The sequence below is a fragment of the Phasianus colchicus genome, chromosome 2 (genome assembly GCF_987193195.1).
Source record: "Phasianus colchicus chromosome 2, bPhaCol1.hap1.1, whole genome shotgun sequence".
NCBI classification, from domain to species: Eukaryota; Metazoa; Chordata; class Aves; order Galliformes; family Phasianidae; genus Phasianus; species Phasianus colchicus.
The window spans coordinates 13,516,889-13,537,261 of NC_143437.1; the positions used below are offsets into that span (position 1 = coordinate 13,516,889).

Here is a 20,373-nt window from a genome sequence, read left to right on the forward strand (position 1 = left end):
AAGAGGCCCAGATCTGAAGTGTTTGTGCAGAAGCAATACTGACTATGCTCAGTGACCCATCTGCCCGTCTGTCTGTGCACAGAAATTTAATTTTGTCTCCACTGGACTCCATTGATTGCCACAGTCCTGACTGATTTCAACACTGTGAAGCCTACGGCTGGGTTTGTGCTTGTTCCTGAACGTGGGACTTGATGTCATGTTCCACCCTCTGTGTCTGCTGGAGACTCCTCCAGTTGTCAGGAGTACTGGGACTGTCAGTACTGATGACCCTGATTAAAAATGTCACCAGCTCCAGAGCCGCAGCTCACATGGTGTCTGAAAATAACATGGCCTGGCAGGCAGGAGCAAAGTTTTCCACCATCTGATGCCTGTTTGCTGTAAGGAACCTGGGCTGAGTTTGGTAGTGCACATCTTTTAAATCCCTTCATTACAAAGAGGCTGAAATGAGCGTGAATTACTTTTTTCCCTCTTGCACCTTCTTTCCAGGTGGGTGCAAGCTGTGTTAGCAGTGGGGGCTGAGCCCAAGTTCCCTTCCCCTGCACTGTGGAAAAACAGAGAACTTTCTTCTCCAGAGCTGTCAGTTTTGGACATCTCAAAGCCTTGAAAGCCTAATCAATGTATCAGAGATGCATAAAGTGGTACTTTAATGCTGTGGTGACTGATGCTCTATAAATAGGTGCAAGTGTTTATGTAGCAGGAGGCACTTGGAGAGGACAGGGCAAGCAGGCGGAGGGTCTTTCTCACCTTCCCTTTGCAGTGTTACAGCAAGGACATTGGAGTGGTGCTGGCACAAGGCTGAGGAGCTCTTCAGCAAACTCAGCTGTTTGTCCCTCACTCAGGTCACCTTCAGAGGCCGTTTCCTTGGCTTATCTCGAGCAGCCTATCTCAGTGGGTTCTCAGATATGGGCAAAACATCATGCCTCAGCAGCTGGTCTGCAGTTTGACACTTGGCAACTGAGGCATGGTGTCTCAAATGACCCTTGTGCCTGGGGAAGGATAAGGAAGAACAAAGCGGCTTATAAAGCCATGGCCATGCCCTAGCAATGTGAGTAAGGCAAAAAACACCCCCAGTGTGTCAGGCTCTCCATCACCGTCCCTCACAACAGAAGCACAAATAAAATGCTGATCCTTACCTCTTCAACAAGCTGCAGCATTCGACGTGTACTCTCAAGGGACTGAAAAAAGCAGAGAAAAAGCAACTTAGATTTGGCAAAGCATAGTTCCTACCACTAATGTTTGGGCTCATGCTGACAATATGTTTTTCCAGAGCTCTTTGCCTTCCCTCCAAATCAGGACATCAGCAGGGGACTGGTGATCTCTTCATCTTCCATGCTCTGGGATGGCTTGCTGATGCCACAGCTCCCGCTGCATGGGCCCAGAGCAGCCCTAATGCTTGCACTCCCTGTGCCTGTGTGGCACAGCAGTGGTGCTGAGAACAGCTGGTGTTCCACTTTAGAAATAAAATCTGTGGGTTTCAGCTCAGACCTAAATGGTGACATTTAATATTGCATAGATTTGGCAAATTGAAGGAATCCTAAGACAATATTACACTGCTGATTTTTGCTTGAAGGTCAGTCAAGCTGATGCACATCCTAACACCTAAACCAAGCTCACAATCAGTAAGCATCTTAATCTAGACTACCTAATCTGGACTAAACATAACATTAAGCTGTACCACAATTCATTTCTTTCCCAATTCTACCTTCAGTGTAAAGCTGATGGAAAATGCCATCAGCCCTAGAAATCCTTTGTCAGATCAGCTCATATTTCTGTCCGTGCCTCCCCCCTAACCCCACACCCAAGTTTCCTCTGTAGCTATGAGTCTCACTTCATCAGCAAGCTGGTCGGCACGCCGCTGCATTTCTTCCAACTCATTGCGCATGTCCGCGTCTTCCGCCATTTTAGCTGTGGGTGTGTTTGTGGAAGCTGCAGATCAGGGATTTCTGCTCAGCTGCCTGCAAGCCTGGAAGACAGTGAAAAGGGAAAGAAACAGCGAGGTTAGGCTCCCCGAAGCACTGAAATGCACTTAAATGTCAGTCACCCAGAAGTCCTTTTGTAACATGAATGTCTTCACCCAACCTCTTTCACTCTGGACAGTAATTCCTATGTAGTACAGAGTGCACAAGATTTTCCAAGGTGATGTCCTAATCCTGTACTATTAATCACTCTTTAGGAAAAAGGATTTATTCTTGTCATGTTAATTGAGGAAAAGTGAATCCTTTCTTTATCCTTAACAATGCAAATGCTATACACATCACAGCTGAATAGTCAGGAGGCATTATTCATATCGGAAGTGGGCTTGGCACCCAATTATTCTTTCCTAGAATTAAAAGCCTTAATGTGAAGGAAGCCAATGTCAAGCTTATGCCCCTCACATCCTAAATTTAGCTGTATTGCTTGGAGGGCTGTATGCTCACCTAAGGAATCTCTAATAAAGTTAAAGACAATGAAACTTTTGTATCAGCAAAGACTTGTCCAAGCTGCTCTAGTTCAGACTCCAAAATAATATTTACAGCTAGGCTGGGTGAAGTCATCTACCTGGGAGAATCTTTCATTTCAAGTGAAAAGGCTACAGGAGTTAACTAGTGCTGTCATCTTCCCCCCCAGGTTCTCGTGTTGGTTATCCCTCTCAGTACTGATCAGCAGCATTGAGCTCCTCCTAACCAGAGATCAGGATGCAACCTACTAATCTTCATTTGGTTAGGACTTTTTTGTTATAAATTCAAGCTAGCTCTGATTACTGAGCATGACTTGATTAAGAAAGGCGGGTCCTCCTACCATCTGTCAGGTCTTTATAACAACAACGCTGGCTTATTTCTCTGCTCGATTCAAGCATGGCACATTGCAAATTGCTGCTCACTGAATGTTAGATTTGTTCATTGCAGGTGCAGAAGAGATGGAAAGTTGTGGGGGACAGAGAATATACAGCCATAAAGCACATGCTATCATGCTCAATTACAGAAAGTCGACAAAAGGAACCCCTTTCAGTAAAGCAAAATCCCAGAGGCTATTTTCTGTTCTTTCTTTGCATTATGTATAACCGTTATAAAACAAGGGAGAACTTGGCTCTAAAATTTCAACAATAATAACATTAAGTTTAAAAACGAGTTATTTTCTATCTGAGATGAATTCATTCCTTGCTTTGACAGCAGTCTGTACCAACAGCAGTATGGGCTGAACAGGTGAAGCTGGATGGCCGAGATATTTCCTGTATTGTGACCCAAACAGGGGCTTAGAAAAGTGTAGGGACAGCAGACAGCTCCTTGCATTTTTCCTGAAGCTTCATCAACAAATTTGCTATTTTTTTTTATCTAAGAAGGAATATGTGACCTTCATGCTTTTTCATTAGCTGTGCCCTCACTTGTGGTTGCTTTTCCTCTTTGAAGATACAGCAGGAAGAAATCCATCTTGGAGAGCCAGCCCTGAAGCTATTGGCACAGTATCCTGCTTTCATCATTGAGCACATCGCTACATCTTTGTCAGAGGGAGGCTGACATTCTGTGATGGGTCACACAATGTTTAGGAGCCCAAATATATTCTGGAGAAGAAGCCCACCCCATTTTGCCAGCTGCATGGTCACAGCGGTGTGAAGAACCAAGCTTAAACATCTCATCTGCAGCCCCAGCTGATGCAAATGCAGAGCTTAATTTCATGGCTAATATTCAGACTGATATCAGGCATTTCAAGGATGTTCACAAACAGCAGTAAATAAGCTTTATGAAACTGTCGCACTCTGAGGATTAGGAGGAAAAATGGAATCAGGAATCAGTCTCCTGAAGGGCCTGTAAATGTGTGGGGACACTCTCAAGGCCACCTTAATCTTCCCACGCTGTTGCTGCTCTCACAGTGCCTTTTGAGGAGTGTCATGCAGCTCCAAAAAGATACTGCTCCTGAAAAGCAAATGGAGCCAGTTTGACTGGGATAAAAATAAGTTATTTTGATAAAGGACAATTGTCCAAACTCCTGTTCCACTTGGCACAAGCTGGCACGAGAGTGGTCACTGCTTTGCAAATTGTGTTTTTTTTCCCAGATCAAGGTAAAACTTAATACTTAAGTATTTCTAGCACAGCTTCTGCACTAGAGCATCGGGATTCAATTTGTGGGTGTAGTTTTACAGTGTTTAATTAAAATATTCTCCTCTGCCTGGATTCCTCACTACACTTGTACAGGCAGCAAAACAGCACTAAGCTTTAGCAAAAATTTGACAATGTAGACATGTTCTAATTGGCATATACATGTAGCTGTGAGAGGCAGAAAATTGGTTTTGTTTGTTGTCTATCTGATAGCATTTTTCTAGCTGTAAACAGGGGATTTGGTTCAGTCTCTAAGCATATCCCACGTGATCTCAGTGATCATAGATGTGTGAGTGAAGGTGCGATGAGTGCTTCTTCTGATGATAATGAACAATGCAATGCAGTCTGTTTGTCAGTCACCACAGATAATAAAAATTGTGCAGAAAATTCAATTCTCAAGTAAACTCCAGACTGGCTTTTGGTCTTTTACTTATTAATTTTGGATGATGAGCCAGCAGTAGTTTTGGAAGTTGCAAAAAAACCAACAAAGGGGTGAAATATTGTGATATTAGGGTTATCCTTTTCAGTTAATTAGAAGCATCAGTTGACATCTTAGTGACAGATGCATCCTATTTTGCATCAAACTAAAAAAAATGCCAGAGGTTGTAAGCAGAAAGATGTTTTGTAGAAAGTGATCGAACTTGACAGGTTTATTGAGCTTGTTTGGTATTTGTAAAGCACTTAGAATGGATTGAGAAATAGCAAGAAGCATTCTTCCAGACAAGTCATTTTACATCAAGGTTTAGTCATAAACAAAAGTACCCTGCAGCAGTGTTGATTCAACTTTATTTAATAGAAAACCATGCATAAGAATCAATAAAGGTTACTCATTTGCAGGCAGTATGATAGACTGCATGTATGTTGCAGGTGGTTGGGAATGGATTTAAATTTTTTGCATATTTTGCAGTTCTAAGTGTGGAATAGGACAGATTACTCATAAGATTTTTTTTTAAAAGCCCCATAGAGGCTGAAATTCCATTTCAGTTTCATGAAATTTCAGCAACAAACTCTGATATATATATAAAATCTCATTGAGAGCATATTTGTGTGTTCTAAAGGGAATTACATCACTACAGAACAAATGAAGTTTTCCTTCTGTGATGTTTTCAGGAAAAATTCAGGGCCTGTATATTCCTCTTGATATATTAAAGCACTGAAACTGAAGTAATGGTCAAGAAAAGGTAAACAGTAATGGGGCTGCTCTCACTGACTGTGGGACAGGCTTTCAAAAGCATGAATTAGTAACTTATCCTTGGCCTTGCTAAAGCCTGCTGCTATTTTGGTAAAATGGGAACTGATCAAGGATACTGTTGATGACTTCGGGGAATAAATTTCTTATCATATTTTGCATTCTGTTCTCACACAAGCTGATTTGAACCAGCTATCAAAAGTCTATAATGGTCTTAGGAATCCTCAGTATGAGTGGATATAACCTCTCAAAAATGTGCTCTTTACTTTCAGTAAACTACATCTTATTTTGCCTACAGTCACTGTGTAGATGACAGATCAAGAAATCAAAATTGTGATGTACTGAGGTATTTAGATCTTCAACTTTGATAAAAATAAGTTGCTACAGAAGTTACAGCCACTTGCATGCACTCAGTCAATTTTTGTTAATTCTTACATTAATTATATATGCAAACGCAAGCTCAGAATTTCCCAAGGATCTTGGTTTCTCCATTTCAGAAAGGAGAAACCCTGTGGGTTTACCTACAAACATTCATAATTTTCTGTTAAAAAACAAAAGTCCCGAATTTGTTACAAAAAACTTTGTGTACCAAGCTGTGCTCTGTGTTTTCTTGACAGAGCAAATAGCTTTAGTGTTGGATGATTTATATTGAATTCTCTGAGAACCAGTCTTACGTGTATGCCAGTGCTGGTAGAGAAGCACAAGAGGAGACTATGGGTTAAAGAAAAATACCAAGAGAAAAGACTGGCTAATGGAAGTATATTGCCAATTATACTTTGAATTCTGCATTTGATATTTTAGTAGTGGTCAGACGCAATGAAGAATCTCATAGTGAGAACATTATATATCCTTGCAGAATTATAGTGAAGTCTGAGAGACCTAAATATATCCCCAAAGGAAGGGAGAGACAATGAGTGACCTTTGAAAGCAAATATTTGCTTCACAGTGATATAAACACTTCAGTGCAATAAATACAGGAAAATGAAAATGCTGCAATTTACTGTGGTGAAGGCAACGCTGCAATAAAGTGTTCTTTTTTAAGCACTCTCCCTGTTATTAAAGATACATCTATTCTTCCCATGGATATTTGTGGCCAGAGGATAACTGCATTGGCATATTCTACAAAAAAAAGTTGGTCAGTACATCACTTTCTGCTTCTTTTTTGGAAGATTGAAAGAACATTGCCACAGTGGAAAACCCAGTGGAAAACCCAGTAAGAGACTGTGGTCTTCAGGCATCTCAGGAAGGATGCTGTGCTGTTTGAGTCTAAGTGCTTGAGTTGCAGCTATCCCCCTTTCATTTTCAGTCTGCTCGCTGGCAGAGGGAGCGACACGCACTGCCAAAGTGGAGAAGTTCAGCTCTAGGTGAAAGCATCAGCCTTCCCTCCCTTGTAGTCAAACAGTTCCCCAGGTGCTGCACAAGGCATGTTCAGCCGTGAGACATGGCCAGGAGCAAGGCAGCTTCAGGGCTTTATAGGATCTCACCCTCAAAATGTCCATCCTTTTCCCTGCTCAGCTGCCCAGCACCTCGGCCATGCCTTTCCCCATTTCCTTCAGTCTTCCCTGTTTTTAATAACTTTGAAATAAAATCTTAGATGAAGACTACTTTTTGAATCTCTTCTGCAGCACAGCCTATCATCCGGCTCTAAGTTAGCCCAAGACTTTCAGTAGAGTTAATATTTCCAAAAAAAACCCAACTCTGTCACATCCATGTTGTAGATTAAGCCCCAGAGCAGTCTCCATGTTCCTGTGGGGTATGTCAAGATCCTCATCTCCCTTCGTTTGCTCTCTCACTGTGGTTTGCTTGCATGCCTTTGGGCACAGCACCACCTCCATGGCTGAGAGAACCTGGTGATAACTATTCTTCTCTGCTTTTTGCTTGTAATTCTGCAGAGAATAATGCCTGCTGGTGAGGGCTTGACAGGGAGTGACTTCGGAAAAGACAGGCACTGAGATCTTGCAAATGTGAATTCAGGAGAAGGAGGTGATTCCTACTTTGTCACCATCTTCCTGCATCATCTTAGACAACTTATTTTACTCTCAGGGCTTGCTTGTGTTGCCTAAAGACATGTCTTTGGAGCTATGTCAGATGTTTTAGGTATTTGGTTTCCTGCTGCTGACTGTATCTGTCAGCCTCGTGCAGACATCTGGGATGCCCTCTGATGAGCCTGCTTGTCCATATTTAACAACTGAATCTGTCTCCTATCTACCCATTGTGGATTGAAGTCTTCCTACCTCATCTCTTTTTTTTTTTTTTTTCTTTCCTGTTACTTTGCAGGTGTTTCAGAGCTTGGGCTGCTCTCTGTTTGGAAATGTTCTGGTGCAGGACAACAAGAGCTTGTGAATAAATGCTAGTGTGCTGAGTTGAAGCCCCCATCTAGCTGGAATGAGAACTCCCCAGTGAAAGGCCAAAATGAAGATGATAATTAGACAAAATGATGATACCTGACTGTTTGCTGAATGTGTTGGAAAAAATAACTGGAAACCAGATTTCCTTAGGGCTTGTGTTGCTGTAATGACAAAAAGCTCAATAAAATGATTACTTACTGTGAATGCAGCTACACAACATAAATGCTACCAGGGAAATGACTTTTTCTTGCAAACGTGGGCACCTCTGTCCCCAGCACTGGAGGGTACATGAGTGTGACCACGTACATGCAGTTGCAGTGCAGCAAACAAGTTGTACTGACACGACGACTCCATGACTCCCGTTTCTGCACACAGGAAAGTTATGAGCAATACATCCCACACTTCCCCCAGGCGCTGCAGCCAGCAGCAGTGACAGGTGGAACAAGTTGTTGCTGAGATCTCAGGGAATAAGAGGAGGTCATAAAAGAAATGCCTGGAGCCACCCTATCCCGGTACAAAGCAAGGTGTTGTTGTCCTGTCAGCTGTCAGACAACACTGCTGTTTTATGCAGCTCCAACATGTGCACGTCACTTTATCAGCTTACTGCACCCAAAGAGAAAAAAATGAAAGAAGCAGAACAGCCATTTTGTAACAATTTCTCTTCATAGAAATAATAACTTGACTTCCTATCCCTTTAACTGATAACAAAACCATTTTCGAAAATAAAACCTTTCAACATGTTATCTCCTTGCAGTCATTTCCAGAGCTATGTACTCACGTTTTATCTTTTTTTTTTTTTTTTTTTTCTGACAGTAACAGCAAAACCTCACAAGCAAAGATGTTTGTTTATTCTGTCTGGGAGAGAACCGACTGGCATGGAGGATGGTGAAGAAGGAAACCCTCATAGCAGGGCATCACATCTGGAGGAAGCTGCAGGCAGTGCAGAGATACCGAACAGACCTGGACTAAACAGGCTGCAGTGACTGATGCCCAGCTACCACAGGTGACTGCCTCATTCAGCTTCATTCCTAATTTAGTAGGCAATGTCCTGTGTTTCCCTGAGTTTATTTTGTTCTCACTAATCTTGCTAAGACCCTCACTTCTTCTGCGTATAGAAAACATTTTATTTCTGGCCAAAACTAATTCACAGCCAGCAAATAGCAGCTCATTCCCATGCTTGTGTTCAGATTCAATAGTTCCTCTTCTTCCTGATCTCTGTCTCTATCTCTGAAATATAAGGAATAGCAGTAACAACCTTTCTCATTTCTTCTGACATGAAAGACCAGACTCTGTGTTAGTTCCCCATTGGCAGGAGGACTGTTTGTTGCCCTTACCATCCTAGCAGTTGCTCATTCAGTTTGAATTAGTCATCTCTGGAAATGGCTGGCCAGCATTTCACAAGGGATGATACGAGCCTTGCTCAAAGGGCTTAGTGCTTCCCCATCCCTCCAGGAGATACCTACTCCAAAATATCCTCCAACCTCACTTGCCATTTGCATAGCTGGATCTTGGTGGCTCAGGACAAGAAATCCAGGTATTAGTATAGAGGATTAAATAAAATATCTTGACTGGTGACAAACATAATTTTGTGGCCAGAATCCTGGAGAAAAGCCAAAGGAGACTGTTCAGCTGCAGGATGAAATTTCCAGCTGTGACACAATTCTCAGTGCAATTCATACCCTAAATTTGTTCAGGTGCTTCTCAAAATACTCTCCAATACTGCAGCAATGGCAAGCAGCCAGTTTCTCCTCTCTTTGATTACAGTGCAACCTGGGTTTCTTTGTGCTGCTCCTAAGCCACTAAATCTGATTAATGGTCAATTTTAGAAGCTAGGAATGACAAGTCATGCCCCATTTCAGGTTGGAGGAAGTTTCACTGCTGCCATGACCAGGGTCAGGCTTGCAGGTGGGACTACCAGCTGGCAACATGCTAGTAAATCCCAGCAGTATACGGAGGGTGAACAGGGTGCATGTGGGTTCCTGTGAAAGCATAAAAATTGAGTGTTTGGAGTTTTAAATGCTTTAAAGACAGATTTTCTTGAGACTTTACCTGTGACCTTCTGTTTCTCTTAGATGTCAGTTACAAAGGTAGAGTGGGTAGGTAGATAGATAGATAGACAGATAGGTGGAATATATATAAATTTATAGAATTGAAGTATTGCAAGATGTTTATTGAAAGATTTAAGAGACAGTATGAAGTAGAATAATTCTGTGGTGTATTTTCCTGAGGAGCATAAGGGAAGTTCCCACAAGGCTTGTTGCATTTTTTTGTCCTGGGTGTTTGGAACAAAAAATGCTGTTCCCTCTGCACAGTCTTCTCAAGAGCATGTACAATTCCCAGTCCAGCCCTTTCTCTCTCTGAACACACCCAGGCCTCTTCCACATCTCCTGGTTTAAGCTAGTTATCACCTCTGCTGAGCATCTCAAACCAAAATGATCTTTTGTTGCAGTGGTTGGAATCAAACCTGGGCAGTGGTGGGGAAACAGCGAGCAGGTCTGGCATCCTCTGTCATCTTGTAGCACCAAAGGTGTAGCACCTATCTGCACTGAAGTGTTATTGCTTCTTTTCCTCACTATTTTAAGAGTTGTTTACAGAACATGACAGCTAAGTGCTGAGGTTTGGCAGGTGATATGAAACACCTGCTTTCACTGGGCTCAAGGAAAGGGGTTGGCCATAGTGTGGGCTGGTGGTTGGCAGTGAGAAACAGCCAGTTTGCTCATATCACCCACAGAGGCCAGAGCAATGTGATTCAACCTTACAAAGTCATGGTAATACAGAAGATGAACGGTGTCTGTGCCTATTAACTACTCCCCAATGCTGCAGTTAGTGTTTGTGAGTCAGGAGCATTTCATCTATTTAATTTGTGATGCAGCATGAGAAAATTGCCCTAGCTCAGCCCTATCTGCTCGTTCTTTTGCACTCAGTCCTGCCAGTGGGCATGTCTTATATATCAGCATGAAGGCAAACAACTGGCTGCTGTGTGTTTATGTTTGAGGGTGAAGAGCCTCCTTCCTCCTTCCGTATCTTCATAAAAAGAGGCGCAGACTCTGTGCCAGTGGAGAAAGCAAGTTGAACAAATCTATGGCAGTAAATGGTAGACAGTAGAGATCATCTTCACGTTTCTTATAATGATCCTTGAAAGCAGACAGACAACTGAAGAAAGAAATTTTAGGCAAAATGGATGATAGAAAGGAAGCCAATGAGTATTACAGCAGGAGAGTGCATTTGCATCGGCCTCTGTCAAGAAGTAGCAATGCTGTATTTTGTGTATTTTGTGAAAGTGTAAGACAGAGGGAAATCTTGCAGTAATTTCTGTAATTAAGAAGTGATTTTATAACTTAATTTAATGGAATAGCAAATAACTCCATCATTAAGACAGTTATAGAATTCTTAATTACTATGTTAAAATTTTATTAATTCGGCGCTATCCCTTCTTTTCAAACCCTGATGCTTTTAGGGCTTCAAGAGAAAAGCTCTGAATGAAGCCAGTGTTTTTAATGTGGAATGGATGGTGATTTTGGTAGCTGGGAAAATATAGAAAGAAATTTTGTGAAAAAAGATCCATAACTCAGTAATTCTGTTAAAGAGATTGGCAGTGAAATAGTTAGCACCATCAACACCAATGCTGTTGTAATTTAAATTTCAAGGTGATAGACGGGAATAAGGTTTTCCCCTGACAGTGTTTGTTACAGGCTGTCAGCAGACTCAGGAAGACGTTTCATTTATTTCTGTGTGGCTTGTATTTGCAGGACTGCTTTGCAGTCCAGGGTTCACACCCCCCACCCTGAGCTCTCTTATACCACCATTAAGGACTTCCTTATCATATGCTGAACAGAACTTGAGAACAGTGTGCTATTTGAATTGACTACTGCAGAAGCCTTGCTCCTTCACTTCTCCTCAACGTTCAATCTCAGCTTATACTCTTTTTTACTTCATAGCAACATTGAGGTTTTATAAGTGCAACACTGCTTTGCCAATGAAGCATACATGTACTTCACTGCTGTGGCTATTCTGGGTAGGTTTCACTGGCTTCCAGTGTGCTTGCCTGGGGACTGAGGTGCAGACACAGTGCCAAACAGTAGCTTTTTCTAGCAAGAGCTGGTAGCGTAAACTTCAGCCTATGCAGATGTGATCTTGGTAGAAATGAATGACAACTGATACAACTCTTGGTACATAAAAGCATTCCAATAGGGAAGTACATTTCTATGAGTTATGATCTTGAGAGTATTAGGAAAGTAAATAGACAATTTTCCCCTATAGACATATACTTGTGGTAAATAAAGCAATTTATTGTATTTATAATATTCATCCTTTTTCTTCATTTCTCTCTGATGGTATATGCATGGCCGCGTTTCAACTGAAGACCTGATATATTTTTAGCAGAAAGACTAAATCTTCTTTGACTAAGTCGCCAGAGTCAAATCAGCACTGACAAAATATAAGCATTACGAAACTGGACTGATGATGTTATCTGAGATGTTTAACTGAAGAATGGGGACTTTTTAAAGCTATGATGGATTCAAGGAAGATGGTGAATAAAAAATCACATTGTGCTTGTGTCTCTTGGTTATAGCTGATTATTTATGTGCTTTTCTTCTTCAAATGAAGAGACAGTACCTCAGCTTTAATGATATGATTTCATTGTCCATCTATCAATTCATCTGTCAGCCATCCTTCTATTTGTTATTGCACACAACATTTGAAGCAGGTAGCAAGAAGGTTGGGAGTTCACCAACTTGAGTTCTTTCCCTGAGGCTTGTGGCCATTTGTAGAGGGGGAATTGTTTTGAGGAAATACAGTACTGTAAGTGAAATAGAAAAGGTACAAGTGTTAGGCCTGAGGCAAAGAAACCACTATCCAAAAAATGTCTCCTGAAGTACCTCACCTGAAGTACTGCATCCAGATATGGAATCTTCAGTACAGCAGAAACATATATCTGTTGGATGACATCCAGAGGAGGGCCACAAAAATAACTCAAGGGATGGAACACCTCCCCTTTAAGAACAGGCTGAGAGAACAGGGGCTGTTCAGCCTGGAGAAGAGAAGCAAGACCTGATATCGCCTTTTCAGTATCTAAAGGAAGGCTGTAAGACTCTTTAGCAGGGTCTGCTGTGATAGGTCAGGGGGAAGTGGATTCAAACTAAAAGAAGAGAGTTTAGATTGGATATAAGAGAGAAGGTTTTTACAGTAGGGGTGGTGAGGCACTGGAACAGGCTGCCCAGAGAGATGTGGATGCCTCATCCTTGGAGACATTCAGGGTCAGGCTGGACCAGGCTCTGGGCAGCTTGATTGAGCTGTAGATGTCCATGTTCACTGCAGGGGAGTTGGACTAAATGACCTTTAAAGGCCCCTTTCAGCTCAAATGATTCTATGACTCTTCAGTATTTCCTGTGGATTTTCTCTAGGGCAACAGAGCTGTAATAATGGAAAAACAAAAAAAAAAAGGGGGACTGGTCTTTTCCAGGATACTCTGAACAACTATGCTTTGCAGACAAACAGCTATGCTCTTGGCTCAGTATTCACCTTCTTGTACATCCAGAGCAGCACAGCCCTAATTCCAGATCTGTTCTCCTCAGCTTTGTACAGTGGTCTCCACTGGGCCCTAAACTGTGAAAGGTAGGAGCTAAAGCTGAAGAAAGTCCAGCAACTCTGACAATCTACTCTGCTTCAAGAAAGAAATAGTAGTTGCTATAGCCACAGACACATTATAAAAAGAAAGGACTCTATCTAGGTTTTAACTGCTCACATTCTTTGATTACATATAGATGATAAATAGATAAACACATGAATGTGTAATATGCAGCAAGCACAACATAAGGATGCAGCACAGTATCTTTTTTAAAAGCAGTTTACATGGTAAATAGGCTTGAGAACCCACTTTCGAATCCACGAACCTTTTACAGATCTATTTTTTGTAATTTCAAGGCTTCACAAGGGCTAAAAATTCCACTGTCATTAGACAGCTCATCTTCGTTAAGGGAAGCTGGAGCCTTGACAAAGCTAGACCCTCCCAAAAGCCAGTGGTTTTTCAGATGCCATTCAGGCAAGGCAGAGAAGCTTCTGTTCCTTTCACTGGACATGAGTGGGAGATTAAATAGGAAGATTTTAGTATCATATGCACCATGCATTGCTGGCGAATCTTTATACTAAGAATAATAAATTGGGAACGACTGTTTAAAATGTGTACTTACAATGCCCTTACAGCTGCACAAGTCAAATATTGAAAGCATCTGACATTTCTAGGCTACGCAACAAATTATATTAGCCACAGGAATGCATAATAGCCCCCCACAGATATGCAAAACTTATTCACTCATTTTCAAAGGCTTCTGCTGCTTTCTGATTCACACCTACAATTAATTCCTAGCTGCTACTTTTTTCCCAGGAATCAGCATTACAAATCCAAAGAGGCCAAGGGCGCACATTGGCTTTCCCTGATGCAGGGTATGAGAACTCATTATTTATTACAGGCTCACAGGGCTGATTTAGGAACCTTTCTTTGTCTGAAGTCCATTTCAGCCGTTGCAGGCTGATAAAAAAATCCAGCACACTCCTTCAGTGCTCTGAAGATTACCCAGACTCGCAGGCGAGGATTTAGCTGTACTAATACAGGAGCACAACTTCTATTCTTTTTTTTCTCCTTTCTTTTTTTGTTGACCAATCAACTCCACAACAAGCTAGATTGTGCCTCAAGGGCATCGCTTTCAGCCACGTGATCTCCAGATTAACAGAGAGGCTGCAAAATCCTTTCCGCTCAAACTGTTTTAACAGAGGATCAAAATCTTCCTCTCTGCATGGGGATTTTTATTTAGCTAGTTCTTTTTGTTCAGTTTGCACGTGTTTGCAAAAGAATTAAGGCCTGCAAGGGCATGTAAAATGGCCTGTTTTGGCTTTTAACCTTTTCAGTCTGTGTTTGGAAATAGAAAGTTTTCTAGTTCTTTGTGGGAGTGTTGCCTCTTTCCTGAGACTTATGGTTATACCTTATTTGTTGAACTTATTAAGCATACTGATGATGGCCCTCAAAGGTCGAAGATTAAGAATGTTTTGCAAAACTCCCCCTTTCCTCTGCTTCAGTTCATTCTCTCATTAAGGGAGGTGGAAGTATTGAAACAAGCAGTGATAGAATCTAAAGGGGAAGAGCCTGGGAAAGGCATGAGCTGGGTGAGTCCTAAGGAGTTGCAGGAGATTTACGGGGCTCTGCTAAGCAATAAATCACAGGATTAAATGTGATCATGTAAATAAAATAAATGACAATTGACTGATCCTTGGCCCCAGCAGCCTGGCTACTGGGAAGCCAGCCTTTCTATGGAGATTCCCATTGAAACTTCTTATATTCAAAGAATAGATCTCCTCTGAGATATACAGTTACAGCTACTGCTGACAGGGAAAGGGACCGAAGCACATTCACTATTGTAGCAGAGAAGTGCTTTTACTGGGGAAAAAAATAGTTTTTAAAAAAATGAAGAAAAGAAAAGAAAACCAGACTGCCTTACATTCATTTAAGGCATGAAAACACACCTGGAGCTACATAAGGTGAGGATCCCATGGGGAGGTGTACACACAGCATAGCCAGGTGGTTTCTTTGGCTATGGCATTTGCTGAAACAAAACTAACCCGCTCACTCAGCTGACAGGTGATGAACTACAGCTGCGAGCTTGGCGGAGAGCAGTTCAAATAAAGTCAAGAAAATCATAGAATCATAGAATTATTTGGGTTGGAAGGGACCATTAAGATCTGCTATAGGCAGAGACAGCTTCCACTAGACCAGGTTGCTCCCAGCCCCATCCAGCCTGGCTTTGAACACCTCCAGAGAGGGAGCATGAGCAGCCTCTCTGGGCAACTTGTTCCAGTGTAGTAACAGCAATAGCAACAGCAAAAATAAACTCAGAAAAAAAATAGTAGTTGGCCTTTGAAAGCAATCACAGTGTAGTCATAAGCAAATTGTAGAATTCAGCAAATAGAGGATTCTCCTTGAATTATGCTTGGATACTCCCACAGTCTCACTGTCAAGATCCTACAGCTCTAGATTTCAAGCTGGGGAGCAGGGTGTGTGCTGCACCACTGAGGGCAGAGGGATTTTGTTTCATATCCTGTCAATGAAATCTCCAGTTCTTTTTCGTTTAAATCCCTAAATCTTTTTCTGCCACCGCTGGGAGCTATGGAGGTGAATTTTGTCCTGAGGTTTTTAAATAGCCATACCAAAATGAGGGAATAAAATACTCCTTGCAACCAATGAATAGTAATAGCTGATTGATTTTTCTAAACATGAGAATATAACTTGTTTTACATCAGAAATATGGGATTTGCCTTCCAGACCCTACCTTTTTGAGATTCATATTTATTTAAGCACACCTGCACTCATTCACCTGAGCAGAAATCCAGACAAATTTTGGATTGAGACAGCCTGCTTTTGCAGCACTCTGAATGAGAACAGAGCTCTTCCGAAGGACAGATGACTATCAGCAGTGCTTCCTCCAGCCATCGCAGAGATGACTCACTCAGATTCAGTCCCCAGCAGCCTGGGAGCAAGAGGCGCCATTGCTTACAAAGCTGCAGCATGACAAGGACCACAGGGCAAAGACTAAGATAAGACTGAGCTGGGGGTTGTACTATTCCTAACACTGAGCACATCTGGCCCAGCACAGGGGCCAGGGTTTAGACACAGAGGAATTGTCTAAACAAGAGGAATGGCAGCAGGCATCTTCCCAAAAGGTATAGACAGCAGCAGCAGGTGACTTCTGTCTGTATTTCCAAGTGAGAAGTTAGGAACCAGTACACTATGAAGTCTGTGAGATCAGATGTTGTAAAACAAGGAAACTCTACCCCACAAGGTGCATTTGGACTTCTAAGTGGCCATCATTCAATGCAAGGCATCACAAATAGATGGTGCGCTTGTGTTTTGATGGAACTGGAGAGAGTACAGTGTGTGTCTCATTTGAGACCCACTCAAAACGAACTGTTTTTTTTTATTTTGATAGAAATGCTCTGGTCTTTCAGTATTAGTCAAAAGTCCTTCTGCAAATACATGTTTGAGGATTTTGAGAGAGAGAAATATTTTGAAGACAAGAACAGTGCTTGCTAATGAAATCATTCTTTGGTAAAATAAGTTCCAATTAGGAATAGTGACCTCATTACTGTGTATTTATAGATACCACTCCTGCGAGTTAAGGCAGCAGGATGGGGCATGAACTTCACTTGAACACAATCCAATTTAAATCTAAAACAATCATAGTTTTCTCATGTGTTTTATTTAATGTAAGTTCCTGGATGAAGAATCAGCGAGTCCTCTTCCTGGACCTAGTAACGTGGGAACAATTTCATGTTAGGTACAGAATTCAGTTTTTGAAAGCAACTTTGCCCCGTTCTTTCATAGGGCAGACACCTAATAAGTGAATACAAAGAGGGAGATAATTCCTTCCTTTATGTAACACCAATGGCATATACGGCAGAAAATCCATGTAGTGTAAGAGATGGCGTAGTGCAGCTGCTGCCTGCACACTTACCCCACGGGTATATTGAAGACCACAGCTCTTAAGCTTTGAAAATACATCTGACAAATACATCTCAAGGACACTGAGCCTGGACCCATCTGGTAAACTGAAAGTCCTTTGTTCAAGTGAGAAAAAAAAAAATCCATTGTTGAGGGAAAAAAAAAGAAAAAAAACTATTTATGTCACTTAAAACAATGAATGCCTTAAAACAACTTTGTATTTCAGCCTCTGTAAGCATGGAGCCTACTGACTGATGGCCAAGCCATGTCTCACATGCCCCAGGCTTAGCCCAGATAAGCTGTGCAATTGGCAAGGACAGCCAACATGGCTGTGGTTACAGCCCTCAGGCTCTCTGTCCTCCTCCTCACGTGATGAACTGCCTACAGCTAGTGAAAGAGCTGCACTTCCAGGTGACCTTGAGCACAAGGGAACAGGGGCAAGAGATTTATTTAAGGAGCTGTGGGAGGTGTATGCTCTATTTTTAAAGAAAAATAATCTATTTGGGGAGTTTATTACAACTTTGGACCTGGATGGCTGCCAAAAACAAGGAGCACCCTCCTCCTCAGAGGGATGTACTGCAAAACCTCCATCAACCTTCACACTCTCTACAGCTCCTACCTGCTCATTCAGGCTCACATATTGATTAATCATGGCGTGTTTGCTGGATTTCTTGACTCTCCTTTGCTGTGAACTGCTGTACCAGGCTGAGAGATGAACACAGACCAGGTTCACCCTGAAGGACCCAGGAGTTCTGCTGGAAGCCATTGCAGTCTGGCTTGACAAAACTTGCACTTGTAATTGTAGCTAGTTTCCAAGCTGCCTGCTGGGCTCCTCTGCTTCCAGACAGTCACGCCAGCAGCTGAATGCCATTCCCCCTCCTGGACCTCCAAGTGCCTCCAGACGCACAAATCCTCTCTGCAAGTGCTGCTGTGAAGATTGGCATCTGGTGTCAGCTACATGGACTTCTGCAAGGCCTTTGACATGGTCCTGCACTATGTCCTTATCTCTAAATTGGAGATACATGGATTTGAAGGGTGGACTATTTGGTGGATAGGCAATTGATTGGAACATCACAGCTAGAGTGTTATGGTCAATGGCTCTATGTCCAGGTGGAGGCCGATAACTGTAAGTGTCCACCAGCAGTCTGTCTTGGCACTGGTACTCTTCAACATCTTTATCAGTGTCATACGTGATGGGATTGAGTGCACCTTCAGCAAGTTTGCTGATGACACCAAGCTGAATGGTGCAGTTTATACAGCAGAAGGAAGGGCTGCCATCCAGAGAGATCTTGATAAACTCAAAAAGTGGGCCCTTGTGAACCTAACGAGATTAAACAAAGTAAAGTGCAATGTTTTGCATTTGGTTTGAGGTTACCCCAGGTATGTATACAAACTGGGAGAATTTCTTGAGAGTAGCCATGCTGAGAAGGACTTGGTGGTCCTGGTTGACGAAAAACTTAACGTGGGCCAGCAGTGTGCACTTGCAGCCAGGAAGGCCAATGGTATCTTGGGTTTCATCAGAAGAAGAGTAGCAACAGGGCAAAGGAAGTGATTGTCCCCCTTTACTCTGCCCTTGTGAGGCCCCATCTGTGTCCAAATCTGGGCCCCCCAACACAGGAAAGATGTGGAGCTTTTGGAGAGAATCCAGAGGAGGGCCATGAAGGTGATCAAAGGGCTGAAGAACGTCTCCTATGAAGACAGGCTTGAACTAGGCTTGTTCAGCCTGAAGAAAAGACAGCAGGGAGATCTCATTGCAGTTTTCCAGTATTTAAAGGGAGTTTATGAACATGATGAAAATCAACTTTTTACAAGTGTAGATGGTGATAGGACAAGGGGGGATGGTTTTAAGCTAAAGGAGGGGAGATTAACTTTAGATGTCAGGGGGAAGTTTTTACTGAGACAGTGCTGAGGTGCTGAAACAGATTGCCCAGAGAGGCTTTGGATGCTCTGTCCATGGAGGTGTTTAAGGTCAGGTTAGGTGGGGCCCTGTGCAATCTGATTTAGTACATGATCTAGAGGCTGGCAACCCTGCCTGTGGCAGGTAGGTGGGAAGATGATGGGAAGATGCTGAGCCTTGAGGTCCTTTCCAACCCAAGCCTTCTATGATTCTAAAATTCTACGATTGCAGCGGGGAATCTGAGAAGGAGCTTTACTTTGCGTTAAACACAGGCAGAAGTAAAGCAGGGAGGGCATACCGCAGTATCCATCTTAATATTTGATGCAGTGAAGCCCTCTGCCTTGGGGATTTGCTCTCAGCTGCCGCAGTCTGTGCAGACTGCTGCAGGATCCAGTGCTGGAGCCCTGCAGGAACTGACAGCCCCTGGTGCCTGTTTCCAGGGCACAGGACACAGTGGCAGTGGGAAGGGAGAGGGTCCACGTTCTGCGATATGCATCTGCTTGGGTAACATGCAGCTGTTAGTGCTCTGCCCTGCCTCTGTTCAAACCCCAGATGCAGAGGGACACAATGACAGACTGACAAATTGTTTATATTCTTCTCTTTTCCCTACACCTTCCATTCCTTGTCATGAAGCTGCCTAAAATCCAGGTTAAATAACGTAGGAGAGCAGAATCACAAAAAAACTAATTACATTCTTAGGTTTCATTAGACATTGAGGGTAATCACTGTCAGAAACTTCAGACAGGCCCTAGATGAACACAGATTGTCATTGATGTCTCACAGACATCTGGCAGCAGTCTGTGAAGCAGGCTTAGCTTCAGTCTCAGAGTTTTAGGCACCCCAAAGATAGAGGCCCCGACTTAGAACTTTGTCCTGACATATGGAAACAGCCATAGCTGTGGCTGATGCTGGCAAATGTGGATAATTAATTTCAGATGAGTTCTGTATTTAAGAAAGCAAAGACAGCTTTGAGGAAGCACTCTGTAGTCCACTTTTTCTTCTCATATGGAAAGCGGGGAAGTGCCTCGGACTGAGTGTACTGAACCATCTCTGGGATCATTGAGGGAAGCTTTTAAAATCAGCAGATCTCTTCTGAGGACTTGGCTTAAGAGGCTGGAGCAGGACACTCCCATTTTAATGACAGGGGCTGCTCCAAAAGTAATGCCTTCTATTTTATTCTGTTAGTTCGTGATATCAGAGGCAAATGTTGGTGGTATGGCAGTAGAAGTTGAACCTTCCCACCATTACATTTTTTTGCTGTGTGACGGATAGCAGTGGAGAGGCAGTCTGACACAATGGCATCTGACATGGAAGCGTGCATGAAGCAAAGTGTGGAACTGAATTCCTCCATGCATAAAAAATGGCACCCACTGACA

General features: G+C 42.6%; 2 protein-coding genes across 5 annotated transcripts in view; one reads left to right on the plus strand and one right to left on the minus strand.

Annotated features, from left to right (window-relative positions):
- PAK5 (p21 (RAC1) activated kinase 5) overlaps positions 1-20,373 on the plus strand; it is a 323,333-nt gene that overhangs the window by 56,979 nt on the left and 245,981 nt on the right. For all 3 annotated transcript variants that reach the window (XM_090134842.1, XM_090134845.1, XM_090134844.1), the window contains exon 2: positions 8,424-8,613. The gene's annotated coding sequence lies outside the window, so the exon portion shown is untranslated. The remainder of the gene's footprint in view (positions 1-8,423; positions 8,614-20,373) is intronic.
- The window catches only part of SNAP25 (synaptosome associated protein 25), a 63,896-nt gene that overhangs the window by 27,621 nt on the left and 15,902 nt on the right, over positions 1-20,373 (minus strand). For both annotated transcript variants that reach the window (XM_031598079.2, XM_090134852.1), the window contains exons 2-3: positions 1,829-1,963; positions 1,134-1,175 (exon numbers count right to left, since the gene is read on the minus strand). In XM_031598079.2, coding sequence (XP_031453939.1) covers positions 1,134-1,175; positions 1,829-1,900 — 114 coding nt within the window. In that variant the 5' untranslated portion in view covers positions 1,901-1,963. The remainder of the gene's footprint in view (positions 1-1,133; positions 1,176-1,828; positions 1,964-20,373) is intronic.